The sequence below is a fragment of the Maniola hyperantus genome, chromosome 1, assembly GCF_902806685.2.
Source record: "Maniola hyperantus chromosome 1, iAphHyp1.2, whole genome shotgun sequence".
NCBI classification, from domain to species: domain Eukaryota; kingdom Metazoa; phylum Arthropoda; class Insecta; order Lepidoptera; family Nymphalidae; genus Maniola; species Maniola hyperantus.
In genome coordinates, this window is record NC_048536.1 from 10,320,441 (window position 1) to 10,338,671 (window position 18,231).

At 35.3% G+C, this 18,231-nt stretch overlaps 3 protein-coding genes across 10 annotated transcripts in view; all 3 read left to right on the top strand.

The window, feature by feature from the left end:
* The first annotated feature begins 954 nt into the window (after window positions 1-954).
* LOC138404766 (uncharacterized) lies at window positions 955-6,431 on the top strand. 2 transcript variants are annotated; one of them, XM_069509725.1, is made up of 4 exons: window positions 955-1,692; window positions 2,500-2,706; window positions 3,593-3,742; window positions 4,048-5,158. In XM_069509725.1, the coding sequence occupies exons 1-4, from the start codon at window positions 1,650-1,652 to the stop codon at window positions 4,182-4,184; spliced, it is 537 nt and encodes a 178-aa protein (XP_069365826.1). In that variant the 5' UTR covers window positions 955-1,649; the 3' UTR covers window positions 4,185-5,158. The 2 variants fall into 2 exon arrangements, 1 of the variants encoding a protein (XP_069365826.1); XR_011238565.1 differs by adding an exon at window positions 5,730-6,431 and having other exon boundaries at window positions 974-2,706.
* Window positions 6,432-8,780: 2,349 nt separating this feature from the next.
* LOC117986237 (broad-complex core protein isoforms 1/2/3/4/5-like) lies at window positions 8,781-11,816 on the top strand. Its single transcript, XM_034973074.2, has 2 exons — window positions 8,781-9,586; window positions 10,166-11,816. Exons 1-2 carry the CDS (start codon window positions 8,893-8,895, stop codon window positions 10,417-10,419), a joined length of 948 nt encoding a protein of 315 aa, XP_034828965.1. The 5' UTR covers window positions 8,781-8,892; the 3' UTR covers window positions 10,420-11,816.
* Window positions 11,817-12,817: 1,001 nt separating this feature from the next.
* The window catches only part of CadN (neural cadherin), a 452,548-nt gene continuing 447,134 nt past the window's right edge, over window positions 12,818-18,231 (top strand). For all 7 annotated transcript variants that reach the window (XM_069501144.1, XM_069501129.1, XM_069501134.1 and 4 more), the window contains exons 1-2: window positions 12,818-12,908; window positions 14,932-16,261. In XM_069501144.1, the coding sequence (XP_069357245.1) occupies window positions 14,974-16,261 (1,288 nt within the window). In that variant the 5' untranslated portion in view covers window positions 12,818-12,908; window positions 14,932-14,973. The remainder of the gene's footprint in view (window positions 12,909-14,931; window positions 16,262-18,231) is intronic.

The window sequence follows — 18,231 nt, forward strand, 5'->3', positions numbered from 1 at the left end:
GATATTATGGAATTTTGAATATAATTATAAATTAATTTTGCATAATATTGACAGAAAATCGACTTTAGTATTTAAACTTTTGATTTACTTGCTGTATTAGAATCAAAAAACAACTTACTGATGAAAGGTTATGTTTGGTTCCTGCCGTTTACTACGGCTTTTACAGTTATTTATGCTACAATTAACCATCACTGCACACTAAAACATCTTCTCATCATGACATAACATCCTCTCACTTTCGTAATTATTATTATTTTAGTGGCAAATCTATGCCTATAATCCTTGATCTATGAGGATGGAGGAACCAACGTATACTGATTAAAAAAGCTAGACTAAAGTACTGTGTAACCACGTGTGAGATAGCGATAGCACAACGTAACGATGAATAACACGACAATTACCATTGTTTATTAGTCAATATTTGTATGAACCGCTCAACAATATTTTTATTAAACGTTTTTTATGTGAAAACAACTAATGAGATATAACTACAATGATGCGACGAATTCTCAAAGTTTGTTTTGAAACTAAAGTTGTATTCTTTGAAAAAAATCGGTTACACGGTAAGGGACAAAAAATAGGTTAGTTGCGTCTCTGTTTATCACATTAGTAACTTCATCCGTGCTCTCTTTTTAGTGTGAATGAGAAAGCAAACGTTTCTTTGTCTAGATTTTTTACTCCGTCTATGGGAACCAAGGAACATATTATTATTACCATAGGGGTGCAACTCCAGAACATTAAAAAATCGCAAATTGAAATTCGCTTGTGGTGCCATCTAAGCGCGAGTACGGCTAAACAAATAGATAACAGTTAATAAAAGACGTAAATAGATGGCGGGCACATTGTTGTAATTTTAAATTACAAACATTTGGACAGCCACAGTCACCGTCAGTGGTGCCAGATAAGGCGAATTACCGCCATTTAGGCTACCTCGGGGGGCCAATCGGCGCCCTAAAATCCCGATTGGCTACCAGTAACCATTTAGGCTACCAGTAGGGCGATTGTCTAAAACCGGTATCAATCATTATTACAATCTCAATTGTTCTGATTGGCTGAATTTGTGCAATCCTTGTTGCAACAATGCATTGTAGCCAATAGTGAGCGAGCATTAACCAATCAGAGATGATTGTGATCGTAACATTGTAGCTGTCAAACAACCGCGGTAGGGCCCCTGGAAGATAGAAACGGGCGATTTTAGGCTACTCAGCAGGCAAAATCCTAAAACAAATTCCTAAAGGCCGGCAACGCATCGGCGGCTCCTCTGGTGCTGCAAATGTTCATGGGCGGCGGTAATCACTTAACATCAGGTGACCCGCCTGCTCGCTTGCTCGCTATATCTATTAAAAAAAAAAAAAAACGGGCGAATTCAATTGGTAAATATCTGGCAACCCTGGTCACCGTTGAAGTTCAAAACTTTTCATGTTTTCGTGTATTGTTGTTTGTGCGGTTCTAAATATTTCTATTTCTGATAAATTTATCTGACCCTGCTTTGTTTACTGGACTCTGTGTTTCCTTTAACCACCTCGATAACTACCTAAGGATTGATTTACGGACTCGATTCATGCCTGAACGATTGACCACGGCTACGGATTACGGACTTGTTTTTGCTTTGTGAAAAGATTTTCTGTCGATAGATTTGTGCAGGGAAAATGCCACGGAGATCTCGATGTGTGTTCGGATGTGAGCAATTCGGTAAGTTTAAAATCAGCTCACTTGTAATCTAACACAAATCTCTTAAACGAGTCAAACTCTATGCTCCATTAGTACATTAGGTATTTTATCATGATACTAAATAATTCCTGCGATTTCGTCCACGTGGATATCATCCAAAAAACCATTTTAGAAATCCCGTGAGAAGTCCAATTTTCCGTGATAAAAGTAGCCTACAACCGTCTCCGATGCAAGCTATCTCTTCACCAAATAGATGATGCCCGCCACTTTGTCTACGTTGGTTTAGGGTTTTAAAGAATCCCATGGGAACTGTTTGATTTTCCGAGGCAAAAGTAGCCTATGTCCTTACCTGGATGCAAGCTTCTCTGTACCTTCTAACTTTTATCATAAACGGTTACACAAATTGACTGTGAAAAGCTAGCAGACAGACAGCCTGACATACTTTTGCATTTATAATATTGGTAAGGATTATTGACTACTAATTCTGTACATTTTTTGTTTTGTAATTAAGTGTAGGTACGTAGGTACAACATTAGATATTATTTTGAACTTTAATGACTATGGTTTTTTTATATTTTACTAGCTGCCCCAGCGAACGTCTTACCGCCTAGTCGATTTCGGGCAATTCCATAAAAACCATCCTCGTACTTCAAGGAATATTATAAAAAAAGAATTAGCGAAATCGGTTCAGCTGTTCTCGAAATTTGCGCTTAGCAACACATTCAGTGATTCATTTTTATATATATATTATAGAGATTAAGTAAATAAGTACAATAAGTATAGATAATACAATAATATATTGCATATTTTATGTTACTACTTTTTCAGATGTTTTGCATCACTTTCCAAAACCTGGCCACTCCTCTTTGAAACGATTTCAACAATGGAAAGAGATAGTAGGACAAGATTTAGAAAGCAAGACTGATGATGAAATATATACGAATTATCGAATTTGCAATCACCACTTTGAAGATCGTTTTTTATACCATCACAGTAAAAGACTAGCAAAGACAGCATTTCCTTCTCTTAACCTTGGTGAGTTTTATTTATTAGTTATTACAGTAGAGAGGATTTTGAGAAATTACATTGATTGACATGTCAATAATAGGTCAAAGCACAGATTGTAGAAGCTTGAAAACACTGGCCAAGTGTGGGTCAGACTTGTGCACAGAGGGTCCCATACTTCAGTCGTATTTTTCGACGTTTTGCACGATAAATCAAGAACTGTTATGTAGAAAATAACTGGCCAAGTGCGAGTTGGACACAGCACATAGGGTTCTGTAATACACAAGAGTAAAACAGATCACTTTTCTTAACAAGCCGCAAAACTGTAGAGGTTTATTGTTAATATCAAAAAAATCGACTTGGCAGCGCTACGGGATACCCCACTTGGTATCAAATGTAATAAGTACAAATGTTTCTATGGAATCTTCAAAACTGAAATCTCCTAATGAAGTTGCAGACAGAAACTAACTATGTATAAGTCAAAGTCAAAGTCAAAGTCAAAGTCTAATGATTTATTCAAAATAGGTAATAAATTACTCTTATTGATTGTCTGGTATAGTGTTAGATTTGTAAGATAATATAGTGGTGATAATTATAACGCAAACTTAAAACTAAAGCTACGAGGGTTCCAAACGCGCCCAGGTCTGAGAAGAGCCCACAACAAACTCAGCCGGGTATTCTTTTTATTATCACCACTTTACAAATTTATTGTAACTTATTAGAACTATCACAAAGTCGTTAAGCAACTCATTCCCAAGCTTGCTTATCATTTAAATAATCCTTTACATTGTAATAGGATTTTTCAATTAGTTTACGTTTTATGAAAACTTTGAACTTGTTGAGAGACATCTCCTCCTCTATAACTAATAATTATAACATAAACACTTCTTCTAAAACTCTATTTTGCATATTTCAGGTGCCATTGATTCAAGTCTAGATGCTAATACAATAAATCAACCAGAAAGTTCTACACATAATCAATCGGTCGCTCAAAGTACCCCATCTGTGGTTCACAACATCCAAGCAGGATATTCTCAAACTCAGATTCAGAAAAAAATAATTACTAGTAAGTTGTGGCCATAAACAACAAATAATACACATACACACATACACACTGGGAGGTTACCTGGCTGGCACCCCACTAGACCTAGGTCTACTTAATTGTTATTACTTGTTTTTATCTGTATTATAAGTATTTTTTGTGTTCCTTATATGTAATTTAATATGTAATAATATCCAATAAATTTAATTTAATTTAATTAAATAAGAGATAAAAAATCTTTACTGTTTAACAAGATTTTAACAAGAATAGAGTATTGAAAATTGTCTAATAGTTAATGTATACTTAATAAAAACACCTTTTTTTTTCAGGAAAAGCTGGTCAAAGACATGTGAATCTCAAAGTTCAGAAATTGTTAAGGAAAATAGTTAATTTGAAAAATAAATTATTCGAACAAAGAAACCAAGTAAAGATAGCAAAAAAAAATGTCAAAAACAAAATTATTTAACAAGGTTCTAAAATACTTACCTATGCCTGCTCAAACACTTGTAAAAATGCAATTAACACAGCATAACAAAAAAAGCCGTGGAAGAAGATTTAATCATGCAGAAAAATTAATGTCACTCTCGATATATAAGAAAAGTCCAAAAGGCTATAACTTTTTGAGAAAAATGTTAACTTTGCCATCAAAACGAACATTACTGGATGTCCTTAAACAAATAACAATTAAACCAGGCTTAAACCCTGCGATAATTAAACTTTTGAAAAATGCGGCAGACAAATTGGGGATGGAGCAACGATTATGTGTATTAATCTTTGATGAAATGTCTTTGTCTCCATCCCTACATTTCAATACAGCATTCGATCAAGTAATCGGATTTGAAGATTTTGGGGGAAATGAAATTACAGAGAATATTGCTGACCATGTTTTGGTATTCATGATAAAGGGGCTAAAAGCTAAGTTCAAACAGCCAATTTGCTATTTGTTTTGCAAAAGTGCCACAAAGGCAGTAATATTAAAAAGGTGTATTAAAAACATAATTACACAAATTAATCAAACAGGATTGGCTGTCGTCTCAACTGTCTGTGATCAATCTACAATTAACAACAAAGTTATAAATGAGCTGATAAAAGAGACTAAAGTAGATTGTCTTAGATTAGGCAACGAGCCTAGGGATAGTAGTTTTGCTGTAGAAAATAATAATATATTCCCCTTATTTGATCCCCCACATTTGTTAAAAGGAATACGAAACAATTTACTGACAAAAGAATTAAGATTCACACAGGAGGACGAAGTAAAGACTGCTAAATGGATACATTTAAAGCTTCTGTTAGATATTGATGCAGGAGAAGATGACTTACGAATGTGCAACAAGTTAACAGAAGCTCATGTACTCATAGAGAAAATTCCGAAGATGAAAGTAAAACATGCTGCACAAGTTTTTAGTCAGCGTGTATCAGGAGCGCTACGATTTTGTGCAAGTAAGTACTGTTAATGTTCTGAAACTTTTAAAGACCTGATATTTGAAGACCTTCTTCACTTTAGAATTAATTCATCAGACTTTGGTACTACTTGACTAGCAAGGACTAATCTTATTCTCAATAATTATTTATTAGCAACATATATGGCGCTATTTTACATCTGTAATGTGATGATAGTGCAACTTTAAAACATCCACAACTCCATACTAATATTATAAATGGTTGACGCCAGCTCACTATTGGCTACAATGCATTGTTGCAACAAGAATCGCACAAATTCAGCCAATCACAACAACTGAGATTGTAATAATGATTGATGCCGGTTTTATGAAATCGACCCACAGCCCACCCAATTTTGACGTTTGGTATACAAATAACTTCTTAGGGAAGGACACTACTTTTTTCTCTGAAAATCATAGAGTTCATAGATTTTAAGAAACCTAAATCCACGCGGGTGAAGTCGCGAGCATCAGCTACAAATCCATGTAAATGTGGCCTGACATTTATGTATAAAAAAATATATTTAAGTATTTATTTAAGTATTTAATTTTTAATCTTTTTTCTTTTTCAGAAAATAATTTACTACCACAAGAGTGTGCTGACACAGCCGACTTGCTGCTATTATTTGATCGTCTTTTTGACTCCTTTAATGGAGGGTCTTATAAAAAGACCCATAAAATATATAAAAATTGTTTGAAAATGAACTCTGACCATTTTAAATTATGGGATGAAAGTGTGCCAATATTAAAATCAATGCGATTTAAGATGGAAACAAAAAAAAAAGATGGAACAGTAAGTATTCGTTATGAACAGGTTCCATCAATTAAAAATTGGATCCACAATATTAAAGTTATGAAAGAATTGTGGCTATATCTAAATGAAAAACATAATGTAACTAGTTTGTTAACGCGCTGTTTTAACCAAGATCCTGTGGAAAACTTATTCTCCTCTGTGAGGAGCCACGGGGCTAGAAACACAAACCCTACCTGCCAGCAGTTTGAAAGTATTTACAAAACATTACTTGTAAATAATTTAAATTCAAGTCACTCATTAGGGGCTAACTGTGAGGAAGATCCTAACAAAATGTTACAAAATTTAGATTGTCTTTTGATAGAAAATGACATCAAAGAGCCCCCGATGAGCAATGAGCCAATGGATACAGATCTAAGTATAGAAAATTTGGCAGATAGTAGTTCAGAAATTGGAGACAAATTAATAATCTCTGAAACTAAAAAGTATGTGACAGGGTTTGTCATAAAAAAGCTAAAAAGGAATGTGTTTTACACACATTCCTTGTATAAAATGCAATAATGAATTGTGTGACACCACCCCACCTCAAGCAGATGAATACATACATTCTATCGATATCACAAGGAGATCTCTTTACCGACCCTCGCGTAACTTTTCAAATTGTGTGAGAAATATAATAAAAATAGTAAAAAGCATGTTAAAAAATGATCCTGGGAAAAGTGGCAAAAGTCAAATGATAAAATTATTAGTTGATCAGAGTACAAGTTTTGATTTTTTAACATGTGATACACACAAAGTCAATTTGAAAAATTATATAATAAATTTTGTGATCAAATTGATTATTCACAGCTGGTGCAATAATGTAAATAAAATTTTAAAAGGTAAAAATTCAGATACTGAAAATGATAGCATAAAAATTCAGGCGTTGAGATATTATCAAACACATAAAGGTAAATAATCTATTTTATGCAATCTAATGAAATCAGTAGTTGAATTACAGACTTCGTTTGATAAAACTAGCTTATGCTCGCGACTTTGTCCGCGTGGACTTCACAAGTTTCAACCCCCTATTTCACCCCCTTAGGGGTTGAATTTTCAAAAAACCCTTTCTTAGCGGATGCCTACTTCAAAATAGCTATCTGCATGCCAAATTTCAGCCCGATCCGTCCAGTAATTTGAGCTGTGCGTTGATAGGTCAGTCAGTCAGTCAGTCACCCTTTCCTTTTATATATTTAGATAAGGGGAATCATTCAAGCTTCTGTCAACTATTGCACATTCGTAAGTCATCTTCTGCATCAATATCTAACAGAAGCTATATCCGTTTGGCAGTCTTTACTAAATTGTTTTTTTTAGTAAATTGTTTTGTATTCCTTTTAACAAATATGGGGGATTAAATTGTTAATTGTAGATTGATCACAGACTCTTGCCAATCCTGTGTGATTAATTTGTGTAATTATGTTTTTAATATTACTGCCTTTGTGGCACTAGTCAAATATAATATAATCTATATATAAAAGGAAAAGGTGACTGACTGACTGACTGACTGACTGATCTATCAACGCACAGCTCAAACTACTGGACGGATCACGCTGAAATTCGGCATGCAGATAGCTATTATAACGTAGGCGTCCGCTAAGAAAGGATTTTTCAAAATTCAACCCCTGAAGGGATAAAATAGGGGTTTGAAGTTTGTATGAAACTCTGTCAGTTTTGAAGTGTCTATAAAGTTTTGTAGTTAATATTTTTGCAATTTGCAGTATGACATATTTTATTAAGCTCATATGTTAAAATCTCATTGTTAAAGATCAACTCTAAGTGTGTGAAACAGGGGTTCAAAATTTGTGTAGTCCACGCGAACGAAATCGCGGGCATAAGCTAGTAAACATAAATTCCCATCAATAAAATCAATCTAGTAGATTGGTTTTATTGATTACTTGATTTAGTATAATTTATGTTTATTATTTTACAGTTTATTTACAGGGAATTTTATTTAATATAATTTATGTTAATTTTTTTTATTTTGAATATTACAATAAAACTTAAAGCTAGCTTTATGTTAATTATCTTTGGCTCATATAACAATTATTTTATTGTTTTCTGACTACACAAATACACCAATTGTGGTAATAATTTGAAAATTATTAAAAGTAAATAACCGAAAATGTTAAATTTGAATAGTAATTATTTCACAATCTTGCGGGTCTTGAATTTGGGTATGTATTTTATAGTGTTTACATACACTTCGTATTGTTTTCTATTCTATTGTATTTTATGTATCTACCTAGTTACGAATTTATGATAATAAATATTTACAAAACCTTAAAACCTTTTTCTTTCTATAATATAGTTATAATTAAGTAGCTCAAAGAGTCATAGTCTTGTAATATATATTTTTAAACATGTTTTAAACAAACGTTAATGGAATTATTAATGTTTATTTAAAACGTGTTCCAAAAATATAAAATATTCTAGTAAAGTACATTTAAATAGCATTTAAATTTTCGCGCTCTCGCACGCCTAGCGCGCTTTTAGTGCCCTCTAGATGTGAGTACACGCGTAACTTTGAAAAAGAAATCTAGAGTCGCACATCTATTTCTAGTATATAGTAGATAATCTATGATTATTACTCTATAGCCACAGAATCACAGATCACCACAGAATAGTACCTGAGAATAGTACCTACCTATAGCAAAGAGTATAATTACAGGACTGTCCTCAAAGAGTTTGTACGATGTAATCACCACAGAGTACATTGGAATATATTCCAGTATATATAATGTACTCTGTGATTGGAATGACATTCCTTAAAGGACTGTTATCCAGGGCCGTAAAATAAATTAAGAAATGGATCATTACTAGTACCTGTGCTCATTACTCTGTGTAAAAAAAAAAAAAACTGATGTTTTTAGGTTTTGTTTTAAAATAAAAATTACTTCAATATTCTAAAAAATTCTCATTAATTTAGATAGACTTATTGTAAAAAAATGAATAACGCACCACAGTTTTCTTTGCGGTGGAATAATTATGTTACTCACGTAACGGAGGCCTTTAATGCACTTAGATTTGAAAATGACTTGGTCGACGTGACCCTATGTTGCGATGGTGGCAAAATTAGGGCTCACAAAATGTTACTATCAGCGTGCAGCAGTTATTTTAGACAAATTTTTAAAGAAAACCCCTGCCAGCATCCTGTGATTATATTTAGAAACTTCAAGTTCGAGGATCTCAATGCAATTATTAATTTCATGTATCATGGTGAGGTGAACATATTTCAGGAACAGTTGGAATCCTTTCTAATAACTGCAGAGCTTTTAGAGGTTAAGGGTTTGACTGATAACGTGGAAGAAGAATCGTCAAGTAATCAACTTAGAATCAGCGACAACAATTCTTTAGACCTAAGTTCTAAATCTAATAGAGCTAATGATCTTCCTGTGCCTGTCATTATTGAGGAGCCTGTGAACTTAACGACCCTACCTTGGAGTAGAGGCGATAACATTCCACAAGACATTTCAGTAACTTCCCAAGATAGTGAGATAGAAGTTCAAGAACCACAGCCTGAGACATCAAAAATAGACATTGGTATCACGAAACAAAAACAAATCGCATCTACTAGTGAAGAAATGCAAATTGACACACAATCAACATCAGCTGAAGATTTAACTGATAAAACTAATTCAGGCAAGTATATTTTGTAGTTCTCTTTCATAATGTGTAAAACTTATAGTTAGAATGTTCTGAATTTCATTGACCTTTTGAATGTCAAATGTTGATAAGTAATCTGAATAACTTGTTTGTGTATATCATTCTCATAATCTTCACAATGTGGTTAATTCTGTTGTACTCTCCAAACTAATCTAAAATGACAGTTCTAAAATATATATTGCTATCTCTTTCATAATGAAGATCTCTTTGGAGAAAAAAGCACTAGATTAGACCTGTCAATTTAGTTTAGTTTTGAAATTGTGTACAATAAACAACAAATTGGCCATTTTAGCGTTTAAACTACCGTGAGTGATTTCCATTCTAAATAATATCTGTCCCAGCTTTACTCACGTGTGTAGTCGACGTTAGCCCGACTAGTTTCGAACCCATACGGACTCCCTTGAAAAAGGACCCGTATGGGTTCGAAACTAGTCGGGCTAACTACACACGTGAGTAAAGCCCGGAGTCCGGACAGATATTATTTAAATTGGCCATGTTAAATACTAATTTAATTGTTACTATTACATGTCTAACTAAGAAATTAAATGTTTTCAGAATCAGACCTGGCCAAGTTTCGATGTCAATTATGTCCCAAAGGATTTAAACATCCTACATCCTTAACGTTGCACAAAGACTCTCATGCAGGTAAAACACAGTGTCCAGTATGCCATAGGTCATTTTCCCGTTCCTATGATATGAGAAGCCATTTACAAAGGATCCATCAGGGAAAGCAGTTGACTATAAAGGAGATAAGATACAAGAACAATAGTGACAGTGTACCACCTAAGCAATTTACTCACAATATCTAGCTTGAAATTATCGGTAACATATTATGTTACCATAGTACAGCTGCACATAGTGCAAAATATATTTTTTGTTCTAGGAGAAATTTTGACCCTGCAATGGAAAAGCATTGTACTATTTTGACAAAATATGTGATTTTTATTTTACCTAATTTTGTATACAATACAATAGGAATACATAAATTAATGAAAGATAGTCTTTAAAAGAGGACATTTAATGTTAATAATTGATATTTTTAATTAAAGGTAAGTGAAGTGTTTGCAAATATTCAACAATCATTACATTCAATCTTCTTGGTGAATATATTGTACTTGTACAATCACAATAATTATGTACAGCAATCAAAAATATTGAGAGACTATATGAGTATGACGCTGGGGCTAACCTTCTAAAAATATGAAACCTAACCATTGACTTATATATTACTTTGTATGGACAGGGCTATTGAACAAACAAAATGACACTGATTCAGTGGTGCTTTAGCACCAATGCATTAGTATCTAAGTGGTGGTGCTGATTTATTTGGTTCCAAAACCGTGAAAAATTTTGTTCGCTTGGGCATATCTTGTCATTTATATTGATGGACCTAACCCAAATAAAGTGTTTTTGATGATTAATTTGCATTTTACAAATCGAATTTTAATGATTATTTTGAAGTTAAAACTAAGCTGCCATAATATGAAATCGATTAAGTACAGTACCCGGCCAAAAGTAATGTACATCTGCCTTTAGAATAACATTTCAGATTTTTAGAGCGTTGTCCCTGTCACTCATACTGTATGACTGTCTGTCTCAACGAATGGATCTTTAGACTAATAGCACTTATGAATTGATTCAAAAGCACTTGTATCTCTACTCTTTGATACCCACATCATGTAGTAGTATCTATCTGAAAGCAAAATTAAAAACTTTAGCTGTGTCCTGTAGATACTGATGGTACTCTGGAAGTAACTCTTCTGTATACTTATTTTAAGAGATTCTGTGTTTGAGAAGTATAACTGTATAGATCTCAAACTAATGTTCATTAATAGTCAAATTCATACAATCTAAATTACTTTAACTACTATGTAACTATTACATTACCTTGTGGGCTGCTGAATAAATAAATACCTAGGTACCTATGAATCTAAATTACTGACAGTAGGTAAATTATTTTGCCTATGATGTTTTTACATATTGTAAGCTGTTATATGATACTTTTAAGCATATTATTATAATATGAAATGTTAAAATTATAAAACTGTAGGTAGGTACACATATCTACTTAGTACCTACTTATATTTATTTACTTACCTACCTTTCAAAAATTACAATCAAATATTTGCTCAGTTGTGTAGCTTTGGCTATTTTTATACTAGTCTATAAAATAATTATTGTTTTAATAAACTGTTTATACAACATAGTTTTTAATTTGATATTTGATTTCCATTAAATGAAACTGGTCTTAGAAAAACTATGAGAAGGATGGTTTTTTGTTTTCATAGTATTTTTGCTATAAAAATACAATAGTTAAACACTTTCGCATTTATAACGTGGGTAGAGATTTTTCTGAATTTTTCAAATTTTGTGTCTGACTCTGGGTGCGCTTCACACTGAAACCCCTGAACTAAATACCGGGTTATTAAGTAGGTAGATAGTAAACTGAGATAGCGTAGTGGTTAAGACGTGTCACTTCCTATACGGGAAGTCAGGGGTTCGATCCCGGGCACGTAACTAACTTTTCGAAGTTATGTGCGCTTTAAGAAATTATCACTTGTTTTAACGCTGAAAGAAAACATCGTGAGGAAACCTGCATACCTGAGAGTTTTCCGTAATGTTTGTAAGTTGTGTGAAGTCTGCCAATCCACACATGGCCAGCGTGGTGGACTATGGTCTATGGCTAAATCCTTCTCATTCAGAGAGCAGACCCGTGTTCAGTAGTGAGCCGGCTATGGGTTGATCATGATGATGAAATAGTAGTAACTTGTTAGATACCTACTTACTCGGTCAGACAGTCACAGTCAAGCCAACCGACCAGGCAGTCGCAATCTGTCGGTCAGACAGCCGTCGTCGATCACAGTAAAAAGATTGTCGAATCAGCCGTCCGTCTCCAGGATTTCTATAGCAGAAGCATGGCAATGAACTTTCATTGCACCTACATACTTCGATTAGTTCCTCTATGGTAGGGTCGGTACTTTTCATTAAAAAAAAATTAAATTCTATTACAAAACGGCAATTTCATAAGTTACGGATCTAGAAAAAGGGTGAAATTCCTAAAAATGGAAACAGACGGAATGCTATCGTGCGTAGTAGACGTACCGTAGCAGTGGTAGCAAGGCAGGGGCGCAAAAGCGGGGGTGGCGGGGTCGGTCATCTACTACGTTCGATACGCGCGCGCGCTGCAGATTTCGCTCCAGCAGTCGCGTTTTGACGCCGCTTGCATACGGTTCGTAGCGTATGAAAGGAGGCATTTACCGAACGCACGATTTCTTTATTTTATCCGCATCTACAATAAGTACGTATTATTTGACAAAACTATTATGACAAAAGGGTCTTTGAAATATTTGCAGTGTATTTGTAAATTAATGTATAAAGTAAAATTCTCAATAGGTATTTTTTTAAATTTGTTTACATCTATCCCCAATTCTATCCCACGTGTTTGATATGAGTGCTACAAATTAAAAGCAATGGGAGATAATTTATTTGTGACAAGCAGATAAGAAAGTGATGAATAAACAAGTGTTAAAATTATAATGTACATATTTACCCAGTGAAAAAATCTTGATTTTACCAGGCGATATGAAAGTTCATAGTGTCGGTGACTTCTATAAATACCTACCTACTGCAGTCACTGCATATTTGTGAAATTCGCTGAAATAGCATGGGTTTTCTATTCAGTTTAATAAGTGTGTAAATATTTGATGGTGTGTCGTGAACTGGAGCGCATACAGTCTAGATTTGCTCGCAAATCGACGCGCGGCGGCGCAAAGAGGGTATTGATCGGCGGCGGCGGGTCGCGAGACGCTGGCGTTGCCGCCTGCCGCCTAAATAAAGCTCTGCATGTGTGCTAGCTGCCCCGCCGCCCTAAAGCCGATGCCGTCTCCGCCGCGCATCTTGCGCTATCATGCCCCCCTCGTATTATGAATCTGCTAAATACCTACCTTCTAATTTATTTGTTAGCCTGAGCACTAGGAATAACCACAGTATAACCACACGAGTGTGGTATAACCATGAATTTCTAGGCGTTCTAGGCTTAAAAACCTATGATCATAAAATATGACTTAGCTGCTTAACTCTTCAGTAACTACTCAACTTGTTTACTCTTCATATTATTTTACCTACCTACCTAGTACCTACCAAATAAGCCGATTTTTAAAATAATAATGTGGAACTATAGTGATAAAAAATTGAATATTAGTTCCATTATTTTCAGAATCCTTTTAAAACGGAGCTATTGTTAAATAAATCAATAGTTCCATCATGGACTAGTGGCAACGAAACGAATGTTTTTTTTTTAATTCCCGGACTGATGTGTCTTGTCATACGTCCCGACCAAGACAGAATTGTTTTTTCCAGTAGGTACCTAATTACCTACGTTATACGAAAATTAAGATCCACTAACTACATAATTATGGCGTAGGTGGTAGGTACCTACCTATTTTGTTTTGCTCAAGTTGTGCATAGGTTAACTCATCCACTTAACTCATCGAACTAGGTAACTAGCTGAGAAGTTGCTGTGGGAAATGGGAATATGTGCTTCAGATTGAATGTCTGTAATCATTAGTACTTAATGCAGATTTTGTAATGTTTGAGGGCTGATCACGTCCAAAGACTTGTCGGTTACTCCGGTGCTTAGTTTTGCGTCTACCTACCTATTAGGTACCAATTTTCTACTGTCGTGCTTTTTTCGTCAGTTTCAGGGAAGTTCGTCAAGTAACGTACCTAATGTAAAATAGGGTATCTATACTTACCTATTAACTGCCTATACCTAGTTACTCATGCTATTTCAGCGACGTTCAACTTTTTTAATAAAAGTAAATACAAAAGCAGTGATAGCCTAGTGGTTAGGACGTCCGCCTTCTAATCGGAGGTCGGGGGTTCGATCCCGGCACGCACCTCTAACTTTTCGGAATTTTGTGCGTTTTAATTAATTAAATATCACTTGCTTTAACGGTGAAGGAAAACATCGCGAGGAAACCTGCATGCCTGAGAGTTCTCCATAATGTTCTCAAAGTTGTGTGAAGTCTACCAATCCGCACATGGCCAGCGTGGTAGACTATGGCCAAAACCCTTCTCACTCTGAGAAGAGACCCGCGCTCTGTAGTGAGCCGGTAATAGGTTAATCATGATGAAATACAAAAGTTATTAAATCACTTACCTACCTACTAATATAAAGCCTAATTAAAACAAAAACAAATTTTCAACAAAAAAAAAACTTTCATATAGCTTAAGAATGAAATCTTCAAGTAGCGTCGCCGCGCCCCCGGTCTGAACCTGATGTTTATTAGATGCGTCTATAGAATTTTATTTTTTTGCAGATGGAAATGTCGGGGTAATTGAAAACGTTCCTCATAAGAGCTATGGCGCGCTCTGTGTTGGCGGGAGCAGCATTGCTCTACGTCCTAACTATAGCGCTTGAGACGAGCGCACTTATCCTCTTGCCTCACGACGTCCGCCCTGGCCACGCCGTCCGCCATTTCGTCGGGAATCATTCGCGGTACACGCTACTCGATCCTGAATATGCCCCGTATTTCACACTACTGGACGATGGACTTCTTATGACAACAGCTGATCTTGCTCCACTGTTAAACCAGCCTCTCAATCTGGCTATATTAGAACAAACACCGTTTAGCAGTTCGGCTCATTCGATACATCTTTTAGTCATGGATCGTCGAAAAATTCTTCATTTTGCCGAAACGAATGGTTTACATGGAGAGATTTCCGAAAATGCTCCGGCTGGAACTGTCGTAGAATTCCCACCTATAAGAGCCACTGCGCTTATTAATGTGGGTCCTATAGCTTATAAGATTGTAAAAGGTAATGAACAGTCTGTTTTTGCTCTTCGTGATAAAGCTCAGAATAGCAACTCTGATGTGAGATCAGTCATAACGGATGGTGATGTAGAAATAATTGCTACGCAACCGTTGGACGCCGAATCTAAAAATATTTACGATTTAGTTATTCAAGCGACAGATTTGCATGGTGCAAGTAAGGCGAACCTGCCAGTTCAAATCACAGTCACAAACGAGAATGACCATGACCCCACTTTTGAACAGGAAATATACTATTTTACTGTGAACGGTACTTGTGACAGTAATTGCCGGAATGGTACAGCGCATTGGCAAAGATATTCAAATATCGGTAAAGTGAATGCTTTTGATGCAGACGGAGATCGCATATACTATTCCATCAAGACCCCTACCAATCTTGCTGTCATAGTGCCGCAAACAGGAGAACTGATACTTGCTGGCGAACCCGATAGTCATGAAGCGGAACTACAAGTTTTGGCGCACGATACTGGAACTCCACCGCGAAAAAGTCATTTTGCTCAAGTATTTATCGAATTTACTATCCGTGAACCAAAACAGTTACCGATTCTTCATCGTGAGAAGAGAAGAGTAACACGTGCGGTTCGCCCAACAAAACGCATAGAATTCAGTGAAGCTGACGGTGAAGTCGAAGGACGTGCTGTGTTTACACTCGAAAAAGAGACTGATCGAGAAACTTTCAAGATTCGAGACGACAATGCGTGGGTTGCAGTTGAACCAAGTGGTGTGGTGAAAGTTAAAAAGAAGTGGGACTTTGAGGAATTAGGGCCTGAGAAGACTATCGACTTCTGGGTCACTATAACAAACGCTGGAAATGGAGGTAAGTTTTAAATTTTAATTTGCACCATATCAACTATTTAGGTACTTATCTACTTTTTAACGTTAATTCATAAAGTAGAATGACATTTTGCTATTAAGTAAGTATAACGAAACACAATATTACAACAGTAAAAAATAAAGGTACACTAAATACAATACTTTGTAAACAATCAAGATGGTCTTTTTGTATGAAAATATCTGCTTCTATGTACAGTTTTATGGTGCGAGAATCTAAAGGTTAGAAGTACTTAATGCCTGGTTAAGGTCAACGTCGTTTAATGTCGACATTGTTTAAGCAGTCATATTGATGGACTAAGATCCAGAGCGTGCCAGACCTTCGTTATTTTATAAAAGCTGAAAGTTTCTCTACATATTGTCCCCAATGCTGGGAGGACGTTTGTTTGGATGTTTGATTTGATCATAGTGGCTTTGGGAGATAAGTCGTTACTTATAATAAAGGTGTAAAAAAATCTTACATCGATGCGACAAAATATAAAGTCTAGTTTTTTTATACTTTCTTCAGAATAGTATTAGAAATCACGTCATGCATTGCCAGACACTTAGTATCACGGCAACCCCCCGCCAGAAACCTTTACAGTTTAACAGCCGCACTCAGAGTCGCTTAATCGTTACTTAAGGCATTCCTTATCCATACTAATTAATGCCTTAAGTAACGATTAAGCTGCTCTCAGTGCGACTTTGCTAACGTTGCAGTGCGACTAAAAGTTTGCATAGCATGACGTGATTTCTGATACTAATCCGAAGAAAATTAAAAAAAAATTAGACTTTATAAGACGTATGATTTTTACACCTTTATTACCAGTTATGTCCCAAAGCCACCATGATCTAAACAAACATTCCTCCCAGTGTTGAGGATAATATGCAGAGAAAGCTAGCTTTTATAATATAACGAAGGTCTGGCACGCGCTGGCTCTCTCTCTATAAAATTGCAGTACTTGCGTAGCTTGCACCTGTCGTGACGAAAGACGCATTGATGCATAACGTCGATTCGAGAGGTCTCCTGCACTTGCACTGGGTATATTCCTATCTCTACATAGTATAAAATAAAGTCGTAAAGGATGAACGCGTGCGGTTTTCACCATTAGATAGAGTGATTCAAGAGGAAGGTTTATAGCTATAGTTTAATTCTCAAAAAAATTAGAGATCCCTAGAGAAATTAAAATAATGTGAATTAGGTCGGAAAAAAAATCCTCTCATTTGAGAGTTTCCGAGGCAATGACACCTCAATGACACCACATTAGTATCTACGTTGCACCCATGCGAAGCCGGGGCGGGTCGCTAGTTACGAAATAATGTAATTTCTAAAAAGATACTCGTTATAGTAATAAAATTAGCTTTATTGAATTCAATTTAGAGAGATGGTTTAGGTACACCTAACTGTACATAATATTTTGGAGAATAGTATGTAATAATATGCAGTAAACAAAAGAAGTATTTTTGAAGTGGCTAATTTTATTATATTACTAGACTATGCCCGCGACTTCGTCCGCGTGGATTTAGGTTTTTTTAATCCCGTGTTAACTCCTTGATTTTCCGGGATAAAAAGTAGCCTATGTCCTTCCCCGGGTTGCAAGCTACCTCTGTACCAAATTTCGTCAAAATCAGTTGAACGGTTAAGCCGTGAAAGGCTAGCAGACAGACAGACAGACAGACAGACACACACACTTTTGCATTTATAATATTAAGTATGGAGTATGTATTGTAGAATCTTTAAGTTATAACTAATTTATGATAGCTACCGATGACCGATGATCACAAACCAACTTAAATACTTATACCTACCTATTTAGCAGGTTTTAGCGTTTAACATGAAATCGGAGCTTGAATATCAGATAATAATACTCAGATAATGTTCTCTATCCGGAGATTTCAAACTGCCATTAAAAGTTTTTAAGAATAGATCAAGTTTCTACGATACAGTAAAATACTTCGAATTTATATATTATAACA